This window comes from Pogona vitticeps, chromosome 3, assembly GCF_051106095.1.
Source record: "Pogona vitticeps strain Pit_001003342236 chromosome 3, PviZW2.1, whole genome shotgun sequence".
NCBI lineage: Eukaryota > Metazoa > Chordata > Lepidosauria > Squamata > Agamidae > Pogona > Pogona vitticeps.
Window position 1 is genome coordinate 226,226,159 of NC_135785.1, and position 26,828 is coordinate 226,252,986.

The window sequence follows — 26,828 nt, forward strand, 5'->3', positions numbered from 1 at the left end:
GTGTAGTGGAGGCACACCTGAGATGTGTACTGAAAGCCTCTCTATTCCATGGAGTAAAACACTCAAAAGCCACCCACAGCAGCGTGACAACTACCAAGTGGGACTGCTTTTGTTATGGTTTAACAATTTGGTTTTCATAGAATCTAAACACAGCTACCAAAGGCAGGTTCATTATTATTAATTATTTCGTTTAAAAACACATAGGTTTTAGGCGATTCATGAAGACGTTGTCAAAATGCACTGGGTATTACAAATGTATTACGAATGGTTGCAGGGGTGGAGTTTTTGTCTGTACACCTGTCAGGAGTTGGCAATCTCCAGGGCCAATTTTCTGCTCATAGGTTTCGAGGGATGACATACTATCCGGCCAATCTAAAGCTCTCTGCAAAAAGCCAAAAACTTGAAGTCCATTTTTGGCTTTCTGGGAAGGGCTGAGTATAAGAGGTACACATTGAATGACTGTCTCTGGAGACTGCCAGGAATGACAAATGTCTTTTTACACTGAATTTCTGAAGGGCATCTTCCCCCCCCCCCAAAAAAAACAGCCTTGAGGCCACAGGAGTCCCATCCCGTCCACACACAGAGAATCCAAGGGGTAGGAGTAGTCAGCATACATTAGAACAGTGGTTCCCAACCTCAGGTGTTATTGAACTGCAATTCCCAGAAGCCTTGACCAGCAGCTGTGCTGGCTAGGGTTTCTGGGAACTGCAATCTAAGAACACCTGGGTTACCCAAGGTTGGGAACCACTGCACTACACTGAGAATGAGTCTGGTCAGCACATCCCAGCTCTCACAGTGGTAAAAGCTGTGAAATATTCTGAACAGCATTTCATTGAGCTGCTGTGCTCATTAGTGTCTATGAGACTGTGAGTAATAGCATCCGTTAGCTTATCCCCATGCCCACGCCTTTGTTTGGATTTCCCACCACCTGCTGCATATGTCATCTTGCACAGCCCAGTCACATGATGCTGCAACAGATTCCTCTTTTGAATAAACAGTATGTTGAGTCACACAGGAGGGAAGAGTAAAGATTTTCCACTTTCATTCTCCTAAGCTATGCGATAATAATAATTTAAAAATCAAATAAAAACATCTAAAGATAAAAAAATTATTTTGGACACTCCCTGTCCCATTTGCAGTTGTCTACACCATACCCCAAAATCCACAAACACAGACTCTGTTCTATTGAAAGCTAGCCACTATATTTATGGTGATGACAAGGAGAGCAAAGGTTCTGGTAGTGACTGGTTGAACTGCTCTAACGTCATATAAGGAAGATGGTGGCATGGCCACTGTTTTGATCCCAGTGGTGAGGTGTGGTGACAATGAGTGAACTAGGAGTCAAGAGAAGAGTCCTAAGAGGGTGTAAAGATTTGAGAAGACTAGCAGGCCAAGAGAAAGGACAGAACAACTGAAATATGATGCAGATTAATAGAGGAAGAAGGACAACTGTAGGTAGGTAGGGATTTATGAGGGTAAGAGGGAGATGGGGGTGTCCAGAAATATGAATTCTAGAGATGAAGGCCTAAATTATCATTTCAAATAGTAGTGACAAACTAACAGTACAGTGGTGCCTCGCCTAACGATTGCCTCGTTAAACGACAAAACGGCTATACGATGACTATTTTGCGATTGTTTTTGCGATCGCAAAATGTTTTAATAGGCAAAATTCGCTTCCTGACGATCGGTTCCCTGCTTCGGGAACCGATTTTTCGATAGATGTTTTTAAAACAGCTGATCGGCGGCTTCAAAATGGCCGCCCGCTGTGTAAAATGGCTCCCTGCTGTATTTTTGGAGGGATTCCTTGCTTTACAGGCACAGAAAATGGCTGCCCCTATGGAGGATCTTCGCTGGATGGTGAGTTTTCAGCTCATTGGAACACACTGAATGGGTTTTCAATGCATTTCAATGGGATTTTTTATTTCACACAACGATTTCGCTCTACAGCAATTTCGCTGGATTATCCTCGTTAAGCGAGTCACCACTGTAATATTTTTGTCTGCCACCTTCAATTTTTACTATGCATGTAAAATAAATTGAGAAAGTATGAGTTTGCTCAAAATGATGTAATTCCACACAGCATAACCAGAAAGTTACTTTTTTGGCAGACAACTTGTGGAATCCCTAATCCTAGAATGGCTACATGCTCAGGGGTTCTGAAGGTATCCTGACCAGAACTAGGGGACACACCATCTGAATTTTGGAAGTGATGTGCTTTCACTGACTCAATCCACAATCTGTCCACAGTTGTGTACAAAAATTAACATGCCCAGTAAAGCACAGGAACAATCTGCTTGGATTAGGTTTTTTTGGATGTCTCAGTTCTTTCCAACAGCAATATTTGAGCATTCCCATGCAGAAAGCTGATGAGTACCAAAATCTAGGTGCTTTTTTGCCACCTTTTTCTCTTCTTGTTATTATCTGTGCTCTACAAGACTGCGTGAAAAGGAGCTCACTTTGCAGTAATTACACTGACTTTCTGCTCGTGGATGTCAGCCAAGAAAGGAAGAATCCACATGCTCGTCACTGTGATTGCTTGAGGCAGGCATCTGGATGTGTTTCTATCAATGTATCTGGACATCTGTGCAGAGATATGTCACTTGCTGTACCTCACAGCTTGTGGCATATTCTAACCTTGCTATCATAGGCCAACTTGAAAAGCATTAGACAATGAAGCTTGTCTCAAAGGAGGAGGATTGCATTTGATGACTTCCAGCTATAGATTTATAAAATTCTAAGGAATTTATGACATTCACAGGTAAGGAATTATATAGTAACTATCACAATAATGTAGAAGACAGATTATATAGCCTCACCTATGGCAGCCATCATGGGCAAGTCAGATCACTATCTGTAAAAATTGGTCTTTTTTCAGGTCAGCAAACCAAAATGAAAATCAAGTTGGAAGATTCATGACTGATGTTAATTTCAATCTGCAGGCCTGTCCTAGGCTAAGATGCCAATTTTAAAAGTGTATTGCCAGAATTATTGGACCAACGAAAGTACAACTACATTTCATTTCTTGATGGCATTTAGATTTTATATGTCAAGAAAATCTGGGCTTGAACACATTTTGTTTCTTTTTCTGCTTAACACAATATGACTTAGGATTATGATGGGATACTTACATGCAAAGGTGGGGAATTCCCATGGAATTCAATTGTTTATTAAATAAAGTTTAAAATATTCTGATTGTTGATAGGCATTTTATTATATGAAGTAAAATGTAGTTGTCTCAGTTCAATATGAACCACAGCATTTTGAACTAAGGGCTAGACGGTGCAATTGAAGACTGGAATATATATCAATTTTGCAGACAGTTTTTCACCTTGTTTTCTGTCCAAAATAAATTGATATTTGACAATTCCAGTGAATTCTTCAAAGGAAACAAAATTGAATAAAAAGAAATACTGTAACCTCAATCAGCAGCAATATGGCCAAATACCCAGGGATTCCAGGCCAGACTCTCAAGAATTAAGCACACAGAGCCCTAGGCTTAGGTGGCCAAATGTGCCACTTTCAGCCTGTTGAATATCAAGATTTTTAGAATCTTGAATTCCTTCTGTTCAAAACATGAATTCACAAATTTAACAAAGCTTGCTTTGTTGGAACTGAAAAGCAGATGCAGCCTTTCCCTTAGAATAGTATAGATTATAAATACACATTTGAACGTGTATCTCTGTCCATGTTTTCATGCAATGAAGGGATGTGTATGTACTCACTTAGGGCTGCTTTGGATCTGTTTTCATTTCCTTTCTCTTATTTAATCCCCACACCCAACTGTAAGCTTGGTATCAGGTTCCTTCTATTTTTGTACTACACATTTTTCTTCTACTCTTAAGTACCATTATCATCATCTACTTCTATAACTGCTTCTCGTATTCTTTAGCACATTTCATATTTTTCATGCCAGTTTCTCATACATACCATGTTTTTCTTGTGAAGTGTCCAGCTGCAGTTTTTGCATTGAAAATAAATTGCTTAAGCTGTATTGCAATATTATTATGGATAATTGTAGGAAGGAGAAAGGTTCCTTTCTCTGACTCAACTACCAGCTAATGCAGAACCCCCAACTCTAGCTTGAAAGCAATCTCATTGTTTATTCAATGGGGCTTACTCCATTGAGTTTCCTTATTCTCAGGCTAGAGAGTCTTGGTCCATACATAGTGCTTTAAACTTACTCGAGTTTCAAAGAAAATATACAGCAGAGATGCTAGCAGGCTTTCTGATATATTAGAACTAGAGATGGGGGTATTTGTATATGAATATCCCCCCATAGGTGAAAATAACTGTCCACTCACCATTTCGTCGCTGATGCGAGCTCGATGGAACCTTCCTATCGTGCTGTTGTCTGCAATAGATTAGCCACTCCTGGCAGGAGTGGGATGACAAGCCTCTCTTGCCAGGTCGCAGAGTGGATAACAGTGTGATAGGAAGACTCTGTCGAGCTCGTGTCAGTGGCGAAATGGTGGATGGACAGTCCCACCCCATGGGGCTGGGCCCTTGTTTTTTCCACCTGTGGGGGGATATTCGTATATAAATATCCCATCTCTAATTAGAACCTAAACATAAGCAATTTTGACAAGCATATCAAGTGTACATATGCTTAAGTACTGTATCGTGCTGTGATATTTTTCCAGCTGCAATCCAATTATGAAAATATTCCAAGTCTTAGGCGAATGAACTGCTGGATAGCTCAGTGATTTAGGTATCTGGCTATGGAGCCAAAGGTTGGGAGTTTGATTCTCCACTGTGCCTCCCTGACAGGGGCTGATGATACACAGGGGTTCTTCAAGCCCGGCAGATCTAAGATTATGAAGTGTCACTTTTGTAGCTAGTTTCCTCAGTGTAGTTGACAATGCAGGTTGCACAATTAACACACCATGAAGGTGAGCTCTCCTATCCTTTTTGCTTAATTTTTGTACTGCAGTTACATAACACTGTGTCATGAAAATGCATCTGATTGGCAGTCACTAGGACAGCCCTACTGACTATCCTCATACTGTCATGATCACCAATGCAACAGTGTGGTTTGAATACTTTGATCTTGGCTCCCATCCACTACATCACATGCTGATTTTAATGGAGAAATACAGTTCAAACCTGTGTATTTTGAAAAAAGAGTATTCCCAAAGCTTGTGGGAAGAATAACATTTTAGCCTCTTTGGCTTCAGCACCTACAGTAGTACATGATATATAGATTTAAGAGGAAGGTATTTTTGAGGGTAAACAAAGGAAATAAGAATTTTGGGGGTCTTGTTGCATTGTCAATTTAGAGCAATGGAAGGATATAAATTTCCCTTCAGTTAATTCTAAAGGAATCCGGGTGATCCACTGATTTCTTTTATTTGTTATTAAGTCTAAGTTATATCACAGTAGTCAAATGAGTAGTATTAGACCACTAAAAGTACTATCGCTGTACTAAACAATTAGGTTTGAATTTATTATTCTCTTAAATACATGATCCATTTGCATTTGAGTTTGTTTTTAATTTGGAATAACATAGTGTCTGAAATAGACAGTAATCTCTGAAAAAAAAACTGAATATTGATTTGACAATATAATCCATCTGTTTACAGTTGTGTTATGTCTAACACATATCAAAACTTAAAAATGCTGCTAAATCTATCTGTGACTGAGTCCCACTGAACACAGTGAGGCTTACATGCGGGTTGTAATAAATTTGCCTCCTTGGTTTTAATAGGACACTACCATGTTTTGCACATAAACCAAGCTACACTGGACGAGACTAACTTTTATGTAAGATCACTGTACAGTGGTGACCTGCTTGACAATGATAATCCATTCCAGGAAAAATCGCTGTTAAGAGAAATCGTCGTCAAGCGGGGGGAAAAACCCATTGGAATGCACTGAAAATCGGTCAATGTGTTCTAATGGGGGAAATACCTCACCATCCAGTGAAGATTGCCCATAGAGAACCGCTGATCAGCCGTTTAAAATCGCTGTCTTCTGAAACAGGGGTCCGGAAAACAGCCATTTTGCGAAGGGAGGGAAGCCATTTTACGAAGGGAAGCCATTTTGCAGAGCCAGAAAAATTGTCATTTAGCGAACAAACGGTTCGCGAAGCAGGCTCCTAATCGATGTCAAGCAAAAACACCCCATTGGAACCATCATTTTGCGATTGCAAAAAACTCATCGTAAAGCGATTTTGACGTCATGTGGGGTAAGCGTCTAGCGGGGCACCACTGTATGTGAATCCTAGAATCATGTGGATAGGGGAAATCGTATCAGTCTTTCTTGCCTGACATTCTTCTTTCCAGGAGATCAGATATGCAAAGAGTGACACAAAAGACTCTGTGCATGTGAGTGGAATATTCACACTTGTTCTGTAACAAGGCAGAGTTGCTCTATAGGAAAGTGGTGTTGTGCCAATGTGTGTCACATGTGCAATTAAAGTCATGGCTGAACTAGAGCCATTATCAATGAAACATGATTCAGACATAGTCTAGAAACAGTTTTAAGTGTGTATTGCAAGAACATCGAAAACATGGCCCTCCTGACGTAGTTGTGACTCTCATCACTGGCTATGCCAGCTAGGGCTGACTGGCACTGCAGTCCAACAAAATGTGAAATATCACATGCTCTCCATCCATAGTTAAGGTTTGCAATCAGATGACAGACTCCAGCAAAAAGAGAGATGCTCCTAAATTCAGTGTGGTAAATTGTGTACATAGCTGTAAATAATTTCAGTGGGACTTACACACTAGCTATCCAGTATAGTGTCCAAATATATCGTAACACAGAAGAGAATGTATCTTCTTTCAAATTAGAATATTTGTACAGTGGTGCCCCGCTTGACAATTACCTAGTTAAATGAGGAAATCGCTTTACGATGAAGTTTTTGTGATCGCAAAATGATGTTTAATTGAGAAAAACTGCTTTACGACAATCGGTTCCCTGCTTTGGGAACAGATTTTTCGCTTAACGACGATCAAAACAGCTGATCGCTGGGTCTTCAAAATGCCCGCCCACTGTGCAAAATGGCTCCCCGCTGTGTTTTAGGACGGATTCCTCGCATTACAGGCACTGGAAAATGGCTGCCCTATGGAGGATCTTCGCTGGACGCTGAGGTATTTCGCCCATTGGAATGCATTGAACTGGTTTTCAATGCATTTCAATGGGATTTTTACATTCGCTTGACGACGATTTTGTTCTACAGCGATTTTGCTGGAACGGATTATCCTCATGAAGTGAGGCACCACTGTACTGTAATTGATCTGTTTTGCAATAATTTCCCAGTTGATTCTGGATAGTTGAAAATGCAAATATGAATGAAAGTATTTGAAAGGATTTTTTTTCCAGAATCAGTATCACAAATTTCTTCCCCATGGTATACACATCATTTAACACATGTACCTGTAATCTACCTGTGTTTCAAGCTAGCCACAACAAATGTAGGAGATAACTAAGGTCTGCAAGGCAAGAATGCAATAACTCTGTTGAACCACCAGAGGGAAAGGTCTTTTACAAAAAGAGAGGTTACTTACCTGTAACTCTGGTTCTTTGAGTGATCATCTGTGAATTCACACTAATGGGTTTAATCTGTGCTTGCACAGAGATCTCTAGAATATTTTAGAGCTCAAACATGCGTTCGCTAGGGCTGCCCCTCCAGTACACATGGTCCGCCCGTTGTGGTGATTACCTCAGTTCCCAAAAAGCCTGCTACTGCCTGAAATGAGACAGACATGACAGACAGAGGGGAGGATGGGTAGGAAGTGTGACTTCACAGATGACCACTCGAAGAACCAGAGTTACAGGTAAGTAACCTCTCTTTCTTCTTCGTGGTCTCTGTGAATGCACACTAATGGGTGATTAACAAGCTTACTGTACAGGTGGAGGGATGTCACGATAAAACCGAAGACAAGACTGGACAACCAAAAGCTGCATATGACTCAGGCCTTACATCCAAATGATAATGGGATGCAAATGTTGATGGAGTTGACCAAGTGGCACCCTTGGAAATATATGGAACAGGTACACCTCAAAGAAGCCATGAAGGTGGCCATTGCCTGGTGGAGTGACATCAGTAGGCAGAGGCTTTTGGGCAAACTGATGTGAAGCTTATAGTCTGCACAATCCATCGTGAGATAGTTTGGGGGGACACACCTGTGCCCCTCTATGTGATGAGGTGAAACAAATTGCCGTTTAGACTTATGAAAAGAGGCAGTTAAAGGTAAAGGTAAAGGTTCCCCTTGACAATTTTTGTCCAGTCGTGTTTGACTCTAGGGGGCGGTGCTCATCCCCGTTTCCAAGCCATAGAGCCAGCGTTTGTCCAAAGACAATCTTCCGTGGTCACATGGCCAGTGCGACTTAGACACGGAACGCTGTTACCTTCCCAACGAAGTGGTCCCTATTGATCTACTTGCATTTGCATGTTTCCGAACCACTAGGTTGGCGGGAGCTGAGACAAGCGACGGGCACTCACTCCGTCGCATGGATTCGATCTTACGACTGCTGGTCTTCTGACCCTGCAGCACAGGCTTCTGCGGTTTAGCCCACAGCGCCACCACATCCCTTAAAAAGAGGCAGTTGCCTTGACATAAAAGACGAGGGGCCTTCTCACATCTAGGAGATGGAGGGATCGCTCTGGCGGAAGTGGAAATCAGAAACGACTTTAGGAAGGAAAGAGATGTTTGTATACAGCATGACTTTATCTGGATGAAATTGAAGGAATGGAGGGTTGACACGCAGGGCCACCAGTTCCGATGCCCTACGGGCGGATGTGATGGCTACGAGAAACAACACTTTAAAAGAGAGCAAACGCTCAGAGGAAGTCGCAAGAGATTCAAAGGGCAGCAGTGACAAGCACCGGAGGACAGTATGTAACGACCACTGTGGCATCGGAGAGGGCCTGGATGGATGGAGATTAGCCACACCCTGTAGAAACTGTTTCAACGTCGGATGCCTGAATAACAAGGCATCATCTGAGTCCTGTGGTTGGTAAGCCAAAATAGCGGACATGTAGACCTTGATTGTAGATAATGAGAGATTGCAGTCAGAAATGTAAGGAAGGCCAACACTGCTCGGAGGGCAGTCAGAGCCTTTGGGAGATCATTCTGGTGAGCAAACTTCTGGAAAGCAGACCATTTGTAAGCATAAAGTTCAAATGCCAATAAAGGTTTATGTATGTATGTATGTCAGCATAAAGTTGATTTGTTGTTGGCTTCCTCGCATGGGTGAGGATGGTGTTTAGGGAGGGTGAATCATCCAAGCTGTTAGGTGGAGGGATTGGAGGTTGGGATGGTAAGTTTGCCCGTGATGCTGGGTGAGCAAGTGAGGAAGGCAAGGTAGACGGATGGATTAAGAGGCCATTGATATGAGCATTGTGAACCAAGGTTGCCTCAGCCACCAGGGAGTGATCAGAATGGTATTTGAGCAGTCCTGTCTCAATTTGACAATAGTCCACAGAAGTGGTATCAGTGGGAAGAGGTGAAGGAAGCGCATGGTCCAACTCGCCATGAGAGCATCGCCTAGAGACCCTCGGCCGATGCCCACTCTGAAAAAGTAGTGGGTGCATTTGGCACTGATTGCTGTGGCGAAAACATCTATATTGGGATGACTCCACTTGTTGCAAAGTTGGAGAAAAATGGTGTCATCGAGGGACCACTCGTGCATTTGAGAATTCAGCCTGCTGAGAGAGTCTGCTAATTGGTCGTATTGTGTGGCAATCGGACCGCTATAGGAAAAATGTGGTGATCCATACACCACTCTCAAAACTGGACAGCAAGACAGAGGAGGGGTAGAGTGTACTTTCCTGTTTGTTAATGTGGAGAGTTTTTTCGTAAGGGAACCAGGTGGCATAAACATGAAGGTCCTTGCAATGTGCACCCTAACCGAAGGGGCTGGTGTCAGTTGTAATTTGAATTGCCAACTGGAGAGGTGCAAACGGTTGCCAAAGGAAAAGATTGGCCGGGGTGATCCACCAAACCAGCTGAGATGCAAGCCTGGGAGTGACTTGCATAGTGGGTGGGTCGAGAAGTGGGTCAAATAGGGATAGGCATAATTGTAACGAGCCCATTTTCAGTCAGGCATGCTGAATAATGGATGTGTTAGAGGCCATGAGGCTGAGGAGGCATTGTACCTGATGAGCAATGACCAGCACGTGAGGCTGCAAGTGGCTGACAAGAGTACATATCTTGATTGCACATTCTTGAAGGAGAAAAGCCATCACGTGATGTGAGTCTAGAACTGTGCCTATGTAAGTGACTCTTTGAGAGGGAGTTAGTACTGACTTGTTGACGCTGACCTTGAGGCCCAGATCTGCCACTAAAGAAAGAGTTACAGCAATGTTCTTGAGAGCTTGCGCACATGACTGAGCCACAACTAACCAGTCATCAATGTACGGAAACACCAAAATTCCTAGGGTGCGAAGGTGTGCTGCTAAGAGGGTCATGCATTTCATAAATACTTGTGGAGCGGTGGAGAGGCCGAACAATAGGGTGTTGAATTCATAGGTGGTTTGACCAAGAGAGAAGCTAAGAAATTTGCGGTGGTCCTGACTGATGGCGATATGAAAATAGGTGTCGCTCAGGTCAATGACAGAGAACCTGTTTCTCTTGCAGAAGAGGAAGGATGCGTTCTAGAGTCACCATGCGAAAGTGCCTTTGAATAATGAAGTAATTGAGGTCGCAGAGGTCGAGAATGGGACGTAGACTGTTGTCTCGTTTTGGAACTAGGAAATAATGGGAGGAGAACCCCGGGTTGGAAGCACTTGGAGTGATGAGTGAAATAGCCTCCTTTGAGAGGAGTAATTGAATCTCTAATTTGAGAGTGGTGGATGGTGAAGTTATGACGATCTGTGGTGGTGATACAGAAACAAATTCTATCACATACCTGACAGATATGATTGTCAGGACCCACGAATCTGTGGTTATGTACACCCAAGATTGAAAATGGGGTGTGAGGCAGGTGGTGAGGGGAGGGGATAGAGTACGGATCCAAATGGTAGGGGAGTCAAAGGTTCTGCTGCTTGCTCTTTTTGTCAAGGCGCCTGAAGGATTGGCGAGAGCACTGTCTCTGAGTGTGCTGACAAGGTTGGAACATGGAAGATGATTGAGGTAAGTAACATTGCTTTTTTTGGGAAAGACTTGTACTGGTGGAAGGGATACGGACGACGCCACTGATACCTTTGAGGCCTGTAATACGGCTGAGTATTGTAGGAGCATGCTGCTTGTCTCATCTTTTTAGGTTGTCCAGAATCTCATCTGTTTTCTCATCAAACAGACCAGCACCGTCAAAAGGTAAGTCCTCAATTCGCATCCTAGAGTCCTCTGAGATGCTCGCAGAACGTAGCCAGGCATGTCTACATAAGGCTATAGCTGTGGCCATGTGTTTAGAAGCTGCCTATATGTCATCTGTGATGCACTCTTGTCGTGTCAATGCCATGAAAGGCGAGACCCCGAGGTTTGTACTCTCCTCTTGGCGAAAGGCGAGACCCCGAGGTTTGTACTCTCCAGAGGCCAACTGTAGGGACGGAAGGGCCTTGTTCCAGAGAAACCCGTGATAGGCTCCCATTGCAGCTAAATAGTTGGCAGCACGTAAGGTGAAAGATGTGAGAGAGTAAAGGGGTGGCGGATTAGGGAAAAAAGTGGTTAAATGACTGAAAATCACAAAGGAGTAATGAAAATAGTATTATAGAACAGTCTATTTCTAAATAAGAACGACGTGATGTATTATGCTTCCTCAGGAAAAAGAACCAATATGTGCAAACGGAGAGCTCAGAAGAAGATGAGACCTCAGCGGCGGCAAAAAGGAACTGAGGTCATCACCATGATGGGCGGACCACATGGGGGGCGGTCCTAGTGAACGCGTGTTTGAGCTCTAGAATATTCTGGAGATCTCTGCGCAAGTGCAGATTAAACCCATTAGTGTGCATTCACAGAGACCACGAAGAACAGCTTTTACACCAAAGCTTTATGGAAAATTATTCCCAATTCTGGTCAGAATCTAGAGCAACTGCTTGCAAGACTGAAAATAAGAGAGACGAGGTCAATCACGAAGAAACCTTTAGGTATATGGCAACAACTGGCAAGATGATAAACCTAATGAGCAAAGAGCCTCTCTAATTGCAGATATGAACAGAACATCAGTACGCAACTCCTTTGCTTCCTTTGCACACATCCAAATGAACAAGCTAAGTGTTGTGCAAATACACAACAGTGTTCATTTCAAGGGAGATGTGTGCAAGCAAATTCCAGGCTGATCGTGTCTCATGTGAGCTAGAACCCAGGAACAGGCTAGCCTCTCATTTTTCATACTGTCACTTTCCTGTGATGAAAACAATGGCAGAAGGAGTTGGGGCTACAGTTGTGTTCAAAATTATTCAACCCCCACTGAAATTGAATGTTTTGGCCATTTTGACATTGATTTTGATCATTCAGTCATCTTGCTTACATTTACATGAAAGAGGCACTTGTAGGTCAGAGAAATATAACCTTAAGTTTATAATGAAATAACCACAAATGTCTTTTCTGTGCTCACATCATTATTAGTTTTTATTCAACCCCCAAGTGACATTCAATCTTAGTACTTAGTACAACATCCTTTTACAGTTATAACAGCTTTTAAACGTGAAGCATAGCTTGACACAAGTGTCTTGCAGCGATCTACGGGTATCTTCGCCCATTCTTCATGGGCAAAAGCCTCCAGTTCAGTCAAATTCTTAGGCTTGCGCACTGCAACTGCTTTCTTTAAGTCCCACCAGAGGTTCTCAATCGGATTTAAGTCTGGTGACTGCGATGGCCACTCCAAAATGTTCGAGCCTTTCCTCTGCAACCATGCTCTAGTGGACTTGGAGGTATGCTTGGGATCATTGTCCTGTTGAAAGGTCCAACGTCTCCCAAGCCTCAGGTGTGTGACGGACTGCATCACATTTTCATCCAATATCTCCTGGTACTGAAGAGAATTCATGGTACCTTGTACACGCTGAAGCTTCCCTGTACCTGCAGAAGCAAAACAGCCCCAAAGCATTATTGACCCTCCACCATGCTTCACAGTAGGCAAGGTGTTCTTTTCGTCATATGCCTTGTTCTTCCTCCTCCAAACATAGCGTTGATCCATGGGCCCAAACAGTTCTAATTTTGTTTCATCAGTGCACAGAACACTATCCCACAACTTTTGTGGTTTGCCCACATGACTTTTGGCATACTGCAGTCGACTCTTCTTATTCTTGGGAGACAGCAAGGGGGTGCGCCTGGGGGTTCTGGCATGGAGACCTTCATTACGCAGTGTGCGCCTTATTGTCTGAGCTGAAACTTCTATACCCACATCTGACACATCTTTTTTCAGTTCCTCAGCAGTCATACGGGGACTTTTCACCACTCTACGCTTTAGGTAGCGCACAGCAGTCGAAGTCAGCATCTTCTTTCTTCCACGACCAGGTAGCATTTCAACAGTGCCCTTTGCCTTGAATTTGCGAATGATGCTTCCTATGGTGTCTCTTGGTATGTTTAACTTCTTTGCAATCTTCTTATAGCCATTGCCCTTCCTGTGAAGACAAATCACCTCTTCTCTTGTCTTCCTGGACCATTCTCTTGACTTCACCATGTTTGTAACCACACCAGTAAATGTCTAGAAGGAGCTGAGTATCACAGTCCTTTTAAAGCTGCCTAATTGGTGCTTATTATGCTTGATTGGTGCTCGGTGACATCCACAGGTGTTTTCAATACCTGTTCGAAAACACCTGAATGAACCTCTCTTCTTCAGAGTGGTAATCTTTAAGGGGTTGAATAATTGTGGCAATGAAGAAACCACAAAAGAAACATTTACTACTGTATTACATAAACAATTGATGTTATTTTAGTTGCATTTGGTTCTTTAAAACGTCCTTGTAGGATTTCATTCTGAATACAATTCCAAATCTACACTATAGTCCCTAAACCCCTTTACAGCATTGGGGGTTGAATAATTTTGAACACAACTGTAGGATCTTTCCATCAATGCATGTGGGCTCCACACATTTAAATTATGCCTGAACTGGGCTTCAGTATACGTGGAAAAAGAGAGTAAGTGGAAATATATGATGTATGCATATTCTTCAAAACATTTTATGTTGTTTTGACATATAAAGGAAAATGGTTTACTGACTCCTTAATTAATGGGAGAAAGCAAGATTAAAAATAGTTTGGAAACAGTGAAAACTCGAAGCTTTCCATGTTTAAAAAGCCTGGTGAAATTTTATTTAGAAAACATGGTATTCAGAGATAGATCTTACTTCTCAAACTATAATTTTATAGATAAGTCCCCTTTTTATAGTAATATATATTATAGATAAGTTCCCTCCCCATATGTTACCTAATATTAAAACAAAACAAAGATACTCTTTGAAAGAACAGTATCATAGTAAAGACTATTAGCCCATGTATGTTGGACAGTCCAGTGTGAAATGAGCCTGTTATTCATCCTTAATCAGAATGGCATAATCTATAAAACTGGAGAATACTTTATAATTCATCACTTGCATAACTAAATCAAAGGATTACTATCTGGACTGTTGTCAGATCCAGGAGCAAAGTATTTGGGGAAGGAAATCAGATGTTTTGTGGATATTCTACAGGCAAAGATGTTCAAGCATATTTAAAATGTGAGAATAAATGAGATGTACAAAAGCTCTTTGTCTTGGCTTTCAGCAGCTTTCTTAATGAAGTGTCCTAAGATATTTGCAGACTATGTTTTTGACAAAAGGGGGAACTTCAAATGTATGATACTGTTTAAGAGCTGTACAAATTACTATCCTCTCTGTAAAAAGCATTTTAGGGTAAAGCATACTTTTTGCATCATTTATATGGCAACTATAGCCCACAACAATAAAGGAAGCAGATAGCAATTACTTCTTCTAAAAATGCTCTTATAAACAGTAGAGAAGTTCAGAGTATTAAAGATGATCTAGGTGGGTACATGTAATTCACATGTAGGGTGCCCCCTCAGTATCTTTGAGAAGATAAATGAAAGTACCTTTACATGAATATGTATCTGTATATATGTGTGTGTACATGGGAGTGTCACCTTTTTAAAGGAACAAATGACATATATAAATAAAACGTATTATGCCTCACAAATGTAACATTCATCAGGTAGAAATATGAATACTGTGGATAGCAGCTTTGACATTTTTGTCTATAAAACTGCCTCTTAAAAAAACAGAATGGAGTGGTCCAAACTACATACCCATAGACTACATGAGGAATCTTGAAAACAAATGGAAGTTATCTGCAGTAACGTTTAATAGAGGTAGCATTATTAGAATTAGTTGAAGAACAAAGAGCAGCTGACACGCATAAATACACAAAAGTACAAGGTAAACCCATTAATCATTATAGTCTCTACCACACTTTCTTTCCATCACAGATTTTAAAAAAATATTTATATATATATATATATATATTTATATATATTCCCTTTCACCATACTGAAATCATACAACAGTAATGCCCTCTTCTCTTTGATCACCCCAATTTCCTAGCTGTTCTCTTCAGTATGGAAACTTTACTTGTACTCAAATGAATGAAAAGATGTTCCATTTTAAAGCTTCATACTAAAGGCAGACTCAACCATGATATTCCACCTAGCTTTCCATAATTACTGAAAACTACCACTGTAAATTCAGTGATGATTAGTTATCTGTAAAGGCCCAAAGTGCAATGGCAGCTGCAGCCATTATTTGGAAAATAACTACATTTTACAGCCTGTTCCAAATGCAGCCAATGGGAAATCCACTGCATACTTAATGACTGTAGGACAGTCACACCCTTTTATATTCTCACCATACAGTACTGCTGAATCTGGTATAAGGTTCCACACAGAGAACATCCATGTTAAATGTACACGTGGACTGCCTGTGTTCCTAGCAGCTGGGTTAATATGAGCCTTTCTGTCCTTTTCCCAAACACCTGCAAATGCAGTAAATTTGCTTTATTTGTGGAATTACCTATTTCTCCATGTTCCCCAGCAATGCACGCTCTCTTTTAATTCTTCCTACTGTGGGTAGAAGGGAACACTCTACCAACCACTTCTTTTGCAGATCTCTACAGGGAGGCTCTCTAGAGATGCAATATTGTGTATGTGGGTGTATTTGTTAATGACTAATTTGATTCTTAGGGATAGACATTACCTACCCCATGTTATGCTGCCCAACATACAACTCTTATGGGTTTGAAAGGGAACAGAAAGCCAGCAACTGTGGAGTAATTAGCAGCTACATTTATGCTACTTATGGTACTGAGGAAAGCAGCAAAATTCTTTGCCAAATAAAAGATACAACTCGGAGACCAGTATCTCTTACTATGCTTTATATAATTTAAAGTCAATTCTGAAAGTTGGGGATTGGACTGTAAGCTGGAGAGTGAGTCAAAGAACCAAATCCTTTGCTCGTAACTTTGGGATATTGTATTAGTAAAAAAGCACACCATATTTTCTTAAATAAATATATCCTTATTTCTGAAATCATAGTACAATCGAGGGAAAAATACTGTCTTAATTACAACAGCATGATATAAGCTCCATAAGATTTTACATCAGTTTTGGTCTTGTATTTGGAAAACACCCTAACAGAAAAGTCAAAATCAAATGTACAGGTTAAATACTCTGCAGAACTCCACTCCCACTCCATCCTCTAATACAGTACTAACACAATTACGTGAAAATGGCATTACAGTGTCCTCCCATCTGATTCTATGCTTGCAGTAGCAACTACTGCATGTATACCTCAAAACTATATGAAATATCAAAAATCACTAAATAAATAAATTGGAAAAACCAAGAAAATTGGACAATGAAAAATCTATCCTTACTTTCATTAAGAAACCATAGAGGAAGGTAAGCATAATGTGTTTATCTTGTTTAAAAAATATATAAAAGACATACACAGGTTCAAATCTATAGAATATTGTTAAATGCATAAATACTGATAGCTTTTGCTAATTCAGAATGGGTTTGATAAACTATAATACAACAGTACTGGAATAAACAACCAAAGCAGAAAACACAATATTTTGGTTCATCTGAAATAAGTAAGGTGCAACAATTCTCTATATGAATTCATGGACATTAATTGATGGGTGACATTGCTGGTATATGAAAATGCACAGAAATTCATTTTTTTGAAAAACACAAAATACTGGAAATTAAAATAAAAAACAAACATTTGAACAGTACATTGTTGGTTTGATTTTTCTTATGCTAACAGATTTTCTTTCTACTTGAAATTAGGGATAACCATTCTAACAAATATCTCTATTGAATTCAAGACATCATTCAGAAAAAGAAGGTGGGGGGAGGAACACACCATAGGGCACAAACCATTGGGAGGTTATCTTGAAGGAAGCCCACTGAAATGAACAGGAGCTATGCAAACCTACAGTAATGCACATTCCAATGGAGCATGTGCAGAGGACCTTCCAAGTGAACTGTGCTCCTAATAAACTATAAAACTTTGCAGGATTTCTGCTACTCTCAGTCCCTAATCGCTTAAAAATTAAGCATATCTACAGAAAGGTTTATAAGCATCAGAAAACACTCATATTCAGAAAACTGACCCAAATTCAGTCCCTTACCTAAGGGACAGTTAATGAGGTTTAGGAAAGGGTAATCAAGATATTAATTCACATAGAAAAAAGCTAACTTTATGCATCTTTTATAAAGGTACCATTCATATAAAGAAATATTTTAGGAACAATAGTTAAATTTAAAACTGCAGACAGGTCGTGGTACTTCATTAAAAATGCACTTATTCTAATGGGTTCCATAGAGTTTACATGCTAGTACCACTGTCAGGATGAAGAGGTTGCACCATGAGATATTTGGATTTCAGCTACTTACAATGTTTGAACCATAGCTAGTATTTGGGCTTTCACTCCTGAAGCCACTACAATATGCACCCAACAGTATGGCATGTTGGCAACATTTTGTTTTGTTAAATAATTCAGAAAAAATTAACAAAAGCCAATTATTAAAGTTGTGCCACATGCTTCAGAGGCCTGTGGAATATTCTTCTAACTGAATTTTCTAAAATTATTTAACATTCTCATTCCTGTTTATGTCTTTTTTCTTTCTTTATCATCATTTGTATCTGTGAGCAAGTCTTTGACTTCTATATGGGCTGAAGTGATACTTTTAATTACTGTATAACCTATTATTACAATGGGTGTACTGTAATCTGTCTGAGGTTGTTTCTGACACAGACACTGAAGGACATGCATTGATTACAACAATTAAAGGCTAAGCCAGGCAAGTTTTAAGAGTCACTTTTCATATGGCTATTAAATCCAATTACAAAAAGAAAAAAGAAAAAAACCCAAAACACACATCTTTTATCAATTCTGTCAAGTATAAATTAAGAAAGCCTGATAAAATTGTGTAAACTCTCATCATATAGAGACCTAATCCATAAAAAAGGGTCTCGCTGAACTGAACACTATCACAAAATTCCACCAGAGACAAGATGACTCATAGAAAATTATTGCTGGGGTCTGGTCAATAGCATTTGGTTAAGACATTGTGCTATGATGCAAAATATGTAGGGAAACATCTTGTGCTGTGGAAGAAGTACCCTGTGTTAAAAGTAGCTTCATGTCAAATGCTAGTAGACATTCATCTTTTGCTGTTAGGTACAATGCTGCCCCAATCCAGCCTGAGGCTCCTTGGGCGCAGAAGCAGGCTTTTCTTTGTATGCTGTGTACACATCTCTCCTCCCCTGATCCAATAGATGGGTATGAGTGTTTGGGGGCCTTCCAAGAAGTTAAAAATGTGTGAACTGGTGAATTACTATCAACAGCAGGTTAATGGGACTGTAACTTGGTGAGAAGGGCTTAGAGTATATGTAGCCCAAATTGCTTTTTCTGTATTGTGTTGGATGATAGGCCACTGGTGTGAGTTAGGTGGTTAAGATATATAAAGAAAAATATAAAGAAAAAGGGTAGGAGACTCTGTTCTGGCATGAGATGTTGGCATGGGATTAAAAGACAACATAGAAGAAAGACAGAGAACACGAGTTGGAAAACTGTCTGTTTGACAGGCTAAATTCTGTAACATCGTTTCTCAGTCATCACTTAATTTATACAACACTCAGCATCCACTATTCCAAACTAGAATTGGCACTTCATACAACTGATGATGCCAATTTAGACTGTGCATAGTACTTATGACAATTCCAGTGTCTGTAAAATGTAAAATATATACATCAGTATGCATGTCAATTGAAAAAGTTTGTTTTCCCAAATGAATGAAGTAATACTAAGGTCACTTCTGAACAACATATTTATAGTACTCCCCTCTTCCCTGTTTTACTGCTTTAGTTTCCACATAGTCTGCTTAGACTTCTATTTAAAAATAAGTGAATTCTCCAAGACTTGAAAGACAAATCAGTGATCTGCAATATTGTTCTTAGCAATATGCCAGACCTATACTTCAAATGCAAATCATCCTCATTATTCTATGCTTAATTAAAAAAAAAACCAAGCAAGACAAAGCCTGTCAGCATTTTTTGCCAATAAACTCTACCACCCTGGTGGCAAATACAAAAAGTGCAGAACTTCTGGGCCACAGGGCCACACATACACCACTAACAATGGTACACCTGCCCATGCCTTCTTGGAGTCTTCAAACTGGTTCTTAAATTCACTCTGAAGTATAAATGTAAGCATAACCTATTATATAAACCATCTCAAAACTTAAACCTTCATGTACAAAAAGGACTACGAATATCTAGTAACTAGTGCAGTGTGTCAGTTTCTCTCCCCCCCCCCTTTGTATTTTTGTTTAGAGTAGCTAGTTATTCACATGAAACTACTTTTCAACTCTGGTTGATAGAATAGATGCTATATGAACTACAGTAACATCTGCCTCCTCTGTTTAACTATGTGATTACCACTTTAAAACCCTTCAATAGAAAGCAATACTCTAGGATCTTTTCATTTCTGTTCCTTAACAGAGAAATAATATAATCCTTATAGTAGATTCTGGGTCCCAAACCAGAGGAGCCCAGGCCCAAGTTATAAGTGAAATCTGTGTCACACTGAACACAAATCACTCATTTTCAGTCTATGGGTTCCTCCATCACACTAGCATCCACTGGTAAAGACAAGGCTAGGATATTAGGTAAAGCACAATGTTTTACAATAGGGTAGAGCTTCACTGGTCAGCACAGGAGATAAGCACTGGAGCCTGAGACATTTCTTTTGGCTGTCCGTCACATGGGAGAGGTGCCGTTCTCTGATTCCTGCAAAGGAAAAACAGAGGAAATCCAAAACTGAATTAAGAACAGCTATCCATCTTTGATTAATCAAAGACAGGACATATAACAACTGAAGCAACAGTAGCAACAAAAATAGTTTTCTATCCCCAGACAAGACATTCATTAAAATACTGCATATTACAATTTAAACTATCACTAACATAAACAGATAAAGGTGAAACACAGCAGGAAATATAATTAGAACTAGGTTATCTGTTCTGTGTTAACATGTCCCTGCTCTCTTTGCTATGAGCTCAGTTGTAACAGTACAGAATGGGAGTTCCATAGGAACACTATGAAGAAGGCCCTGGATCTAATTGTTGCCACTGTTACTTCTAATGCTGGGAACAACTGTTAATAGGACCAGAGTATCCATAGAGGAACAGTTCCGAGCTCCCCATCCCCACTGATGCCGAAAAACTCAGAAATAGCAAATGCTATACATACCATGTTGACCCGAAAATAGGACAGGGTACTATATTAATTTTTGGTCCAAAAATGCATTAGGGCTTATTTTCAGGGGATGTTTTATTTTTTCATGTACAAGAATATACATTGATTCAAATACAAGCGTGACATCTTTCTGGTTGCTGAACAATGGTGGAGGGCGGGGTTTCACTTATCTAGGGCTTATTTTTGGGGTAGGGCTTATATTAAGAGCATCCTGAAAAATCATACTAGGGCTGATTTTCAGGTTAGGTCTTATTTTCGGGGGAACAGGGTAACATGGTCTCTGGCTCCCTCTAGTAGCCAGAGCTGGCAAATAAACATTGGGGGTTTTATTTAATATTTTCAGGCAGCAGATAAATAAATCTGTGGATACTAATCCCATAGGTTTTTTTCCTACAGCATACAAAATTCACATGGAAGCAGATACAATGCAGGGCACATTCCTTCAAGAAACCAAAATCTGTTCTATCAAGTCAGGAGGGTACCACCCTATATGAAAAGAATGTCACAGCCCCAACCTTTTTTATTTTGCTAATTAAGCGTTGACAGCATGCCAGGTTAATTGACATTTTAGTTATTGCTGTCACGTGTGGTCAAGTTGGAACTTACATACAGAGACCATAATAGCAAATTTAAGGTGAGATATTTAAGGAGTGGTTTGACCAGTTATTTTATTTATTTATTTGATTTATACCCCGCCTATCTGGACCAATGGACCACAGTTATAGTCCCCCAGTGAGTTTCCATGGTTGAGAGAGTTTTCAAACCTAGTCCTCGTATGTCCTAGTCTCCCACTCTATCCACTGCATTGCACTGGGTATCAAGAGGGTAGATAAAAAGCAACATATTTTAAAAAGGAATTTAAACATTTTTAAATCAAATTTAAAAATGTAAACAGATTTTTTATTTTTTAAAATATATATTAATAAATCAAAAAAAAATTTCTGGCAGTTGCAATGCTGCAGTAATAAATGTAACAAACTCATACAACATTTTAAGTTTTTGTTATAATAAACTAACTCATATTAAGGATGTGTGGGTGATTTACTTTTCTCCTTCCTGATGTACTGATGCAGCCTCTGCAGTTTGATACAATTAATGGATATATGCAATTCTTTCCTATATTAATTGCAAACTATCTAAGAAATTACACAAACTAAATTTATTTATTATTTTATTTCTGGTAGTTGTATACCCACCCCACTGGAGCACAGCACTATTCTAGGCAATTTGTATAAAAACAGCAGTCACTAAAATGTGAACATTACATAACAACAACGATTGAAAAAGGTATAAGCCCAGATGATGCAAAAATTAGAGTAAACCCTCTTAGATGTGGTAAACTGTTCTACTTAGCTGCAAATTAATATATTTCAGTGATTAGATTTGCATGACTGTTAAACAATATGAAGTAGTATAATGGGAAAAAATCATTTAAATCAACAATTTAAACAGCCTTGATTTTAAACAATCCATTTTGACCTGTATTATAATCAAACTATAAATTACCTATTCTGTATTCCTGTACACTAACAGGGGAAAATGCGAATTGTTTTACATTTACAGCATGTTGCCACAAACAAATGCTGAGCTGACACAGCTGATTATGCTACATTGCCACAATCAAATATATTAAGTCTAAGATCATGTATTCAATATTAAGGGCGGCTGTATATAACAAACAAGGAACGTAAAAAACCCCCACAAAAAACAAGAAAGCAAAGGAACTTCCCCTCTCCTAAGAAAAACCCACCAAGAAAGCAACTATATGTAGTATTAATAGGGGAAGGGAACCTCAGTCTTCCCCCTTCCCTCCTACAAGATGCTGCTTCTCAATCATATAACAACTGACCAGTCAGTTCTGGTTGAAGATGCTACTTTGAAAAGTAAGCCAAGTAGTACGTTCATTTATGTACAGTGCAAGAGTAGAGGTAGCTTGGAAAGCACAAAGGAAACTCTGGGTGTCTAAAACCAAAATAGTTAGCAAAGGTATTAGTACAGGTATAAAAAACAGAAGAATTTTTGAGGAATCAAGTTTTTAAATGTAGTTTGGTAGTGCAGTGGCTGGTAGGATCAAGAGAATAAGCCTTTCAGGCTTTCTTTCTCTATTTTGGTCTTTTCCTAAAATATTCTGAAGCAATGGTACAGGTTCAAGATTTCTGTTGTTTGTTTTAATCCAGGGGCTGAAGAGCTTGGGCTAAGTATCAGAAACACAATTCCTTCTTTCTGAGGAACACAAATGAATGTAATTTATTCATCCATTGTAGCTACAAAGAGATGAACATCTCCCTTCTTGGTTTCTGCAGAGATTCATTTTAACTCTGCTTTGCAACAATATTCTTCTACTCCTTTCTGATTACTAATTATCAGCAACAGTGGCTGATGTTCTGTCTTTGGATCTAGCAGAGAGAACTTCTTAATGTTTTACTTAAGATACAATAATAAAAGAGGAAATGCCAGTTATTAATCATGAATATTTGGGCTGGGTAGAATGTTTGGAGCAAAATGTATAGTGTTTGGATTGCAAATTGGTAGTTTAGGGGGGAAATGCCTTAAAAAGAAAAGATGAAAAATATTCCAAAGGCTAGGGGTCCTCCTCTGTCAAACAAGCGGCAAAATCTTATGCACAAGTGATGAGATTCTACAGGATGAGGGGAAGAAAAAGGTTTTGCATGAGTGTTCAAGCAGTTTATCCCTTTTTCCCCTGTCTAAATGCTTCCGAGAAGCCCCACAGCTACTGTCATATTTTTGAAACAGCTGCAGGTACCTTCCCTATTTATTTCTGAAACTGCTTTCCCTGCATATTGTTAAAGCCTTTCCCTTCCATGAATGCAGTTCTGCTTAAAAAAAGTCTGACTGCTCATATTAGGACACGGAAATAATACATTAGATTTCTTAATAGACCATCTGGAATCCTGTCAGGTACATCCACTGGCATAATGCCAGCATGTAACTTTCAGCAGTGAATTGCTGCAAGTTAGGGAGTTGATGGAGGCATTTCCCATTTTGCACCAATTGTGTGATTAGGTGTGCAACAGGTAAATGCTATTCTGATTCCTTGCAGGAATTTGCTGCTGGAATTTAAACTATTTATATCATACCAGCAGAAATATATAATAAGACTCTGGCCATGAACTGCAGAATCATTATTTTGGTAGTGAATTGAATGACATTTTGGAAATGAGTTTATTTATTCTTAAAGCTGTATTTTAAAAATACCTGCTATATCAATTTGTCTTCTTTTTTTATACAAAAATAACGATTTTAACAGTACTGTGTTATATTTAATGAATTATTTCAAAGCCCCCATGTCAAGACATACCAGATATACTAGTATCTACTTTAAGAGACCCTTGCATTTCCTTTAAATTCTTTAAAACACAAACATTTGGCTAGTGTGTTTGGAATTTACCCTAAATAAAAAAAAACAAGTAAAAAATTGGAAAGGAAATGACATTGATAATATCAAGCACTCGGAAGAAAACTTTGTAACTCTTAAAGCTACACTGCTCATGAACATTCTGGAATCTGCTAGATTTAATCCTATAATTTCAGCTAGCTAATTTATAAACAAAGAAGCAAAAACATTAAACGATAAAAACCATGGGGAATGTTGCAAATAAGCCACTCAATACTAAAAGTGAACTTCTTTTGGTCAACATACATGGCACAGTGTTTTGTTTGTGTCCTTTCTCCCCCATGACCCTTTTCCATAAAATAGATGCAGAAATCAAACTGAGGTTTAAATTTCATACAGTAAATTATGTTTCAAATATACATCTATAAAATTTCATTGTGATGTATTAGTGCTCAAGGATATTATGCAGTAGCAGTTATTTACATTCCTTCCTACCTCTTCACAAACAAGTGTAGGAAGGCTGAACTCTATCTGAACTTGACACATACATGTGTGTCTCAACCATACACATACACTATCATCTATAGAAGCAAGCAACACACTACATTATATTTTCCAGTGGTCAGAGAAGTTGCTGTTTTAATCTGTTTCAGCCAAACAGTATTGTGGCACCTTTCATTAATTTATTTCAGCACCAACTTTTGTGGATCACAATCTAAATCTTCAAATGGTTGTTCTGGGTTTTTCGGGCTCTTTGGCCATGTTCTGAAGGTTGTTCTTCCTGACGTTTCGCCAGTCTCTGTGGCCGGCTTCTTCAGAGGACAGCAACGTTGCTGTCCTCTGAAGATGCCGGCCACAGAGACTGGCAAAACGTCAGGAAGAACAACCTTCAGAACACGGCCAAAGAGCCCGAAAAACCCAGAACAACCATTAGATCCCGGTCGTGAAATCCTTCGCGAATATATTAAATCTTCAAACATATTTGAATATATTTTGCATTTTCCTGTTTCCTTTAAAATGAGTGTGGAGTCTGAACTGGTATGGTTTACATGTGTGTGTCAAATTTTATTCACACAAGCCTCTTTGTTGGGTAATGGATTGGATACAACAATGAGTTTGAATGTATTCACTGCATAAACTGCACTTTTACAAATTGAGTGCTTTTAGTTAAAACACTACAGATGGATCAAGGAAGCATTTCCTGATTTGAATACTTAATTTCAGGGACAGGTATGCATGCTTCAAGGATTAATTCTTTAAAACCCAAAGGAAGAAGAAAGCATTACCAACCTGTGCACATTTTCCATGGCTGCTACTTCTGCTAGAGCAGCTAGACTAAAGAATGCAGATACAGATGGCATGTCTGGTGTAACACTATGACCCTCCTCCAATTCATTGTTTTGCAAAGACTCCTTACTGCAGTCCATCCCTGTATTTGATGCTTTCTGAAAATTATTCTGCAGCTGCTCCTTTGGTTTCTCTTCTATAAAGGAAGCAGAAATAGGACAAACTTCAGCCATTTAACATGACTTCTGAAGGTAATTCTCCTAGTTAATGCCAGGCTGACCTTACTCAAAGATCCTACCTTCTAGAAACAACCCATGGTTTAAATACACACACAACTACACAGCATATGCACACACACACACACACACAGCATAATTTGGTTATATTCCTGAACTACTCAGATAAATCCAATGGAATTCTTACCCAAAACCCCTCCTGCTGGTGAGACACGTCCATCTGCAGTCCTGACCAGATGTGTAATCTTGGTTTTTCTTGCTTTCCTTTTCTGGCTGCCAACCAAAGGTTCTTGTGATGTTGCAGACTCTAGAGCATTTAGGAAAGAAGGGAGAATGGTTATCCTTCTGTACTGACTAGCTCTTTGTGGCTTTCTGTCTTTTAATATGGCTAAAATGGAACAAGCAGCTGTACTTGCCAACCAGAAGTACTAAATGTAATATGACATGGTGTGTGTGTGGGGGGGGGGGCTAAAATGGAACAAGCAGCTGTACTTGCCAACCAGAAGTACTAAATGTAATATGACAGAGAGAGAGAGAGAGAGAGAGAGAGAGAGAGAGAGAGAGAGAGAGAGTTTTCCAGGGCTGGGCAGATGAGGCTTTAAGGTAGCAATGGACTAGTACTTCCATCATCTCCGACCAGTCAGCCTGATAAAGGATGATGAGAAGTGGATCTTTCCCAATTTCACCTGTAATGAATTCTATCTCTCCCCCTAAAAATGCAAATGCAGAATATGAGCAGGAAAATATTAGTTATTACTGAAGGGAGTGATAAACCGGCATAGGTAGATTTTGGGGGGATGTGTTCATGATTACAGAGACTTTAATTGGATGTTTGTTTCTTCCTGCCCCCACCACTTATAAGCATTCAGTGCAGGCAGAGTATTATCAAATAACTTACCTTTTATTAGTTCCTATTCCTCGTGGAATTCAATTATGGATTCTTTCTTCACGAGAAGGAAGATTTTAATGAAACATACGGGAAACTTTTCTGAACAAGACCTGCACCTAAGTATATCTAGAATTATCATGACTATTGTATGGGCTTTGCCTGATAAAACTGTTACAATTGGTGTCACATGAATCCAATTCCCATGGCCAATTTGCATGTAGTACTAAAACATACAGTATGTTTATACAAAAAGAATTGTCTTTAAAAGTTTCACAAAACTGTAGATGAGACAGATAGCTTAAAAGATTATTTCATCCTACAACCAGCTAATTCAGGATGTTTATAGCTAAAGCATCCTGG

At 39.6% G+C, this 26,828-nt stretch overlaps 1 protein-coding gene across 50 annotated transcripts in view; it reads right to left on the reverse strand.

Annotated features, from left to right (window-relative positions):
- Positions 1-16,290: 16,290 nt before the first annotated feature.
- The window catches only part of BBX (BBX high mobility group box domain containing), a 164,152-nt gene continuing 153,614 nt past the window's right edge, over positions 16,291-26,828 (reverse strand). For all 50 annotated transcript variants that reach the window (XM_078389892.1, XM_078389891.1, XM_072993916.2 and 47 more), the window contains 3 exons: positions 25,767-25,886; positions 25,347-25,539; positions 16,291-20,233 (listed from right to left, as the gene is read on the reverse strand). In XM_078389892.1, coding sequence (XP_078246018.1) covers positions 20,146-20,233; positions 25,347-25,539; positions 25,767-25,886 — 401 coding nt within the window. In that variant the 3' untranslated portion in view covers positions 16,291-20,145. The remainder of the gene's footprint in view (positions 20,234-25,346; positions 25,540-25,766; positions 25,887-26,828) is intronic.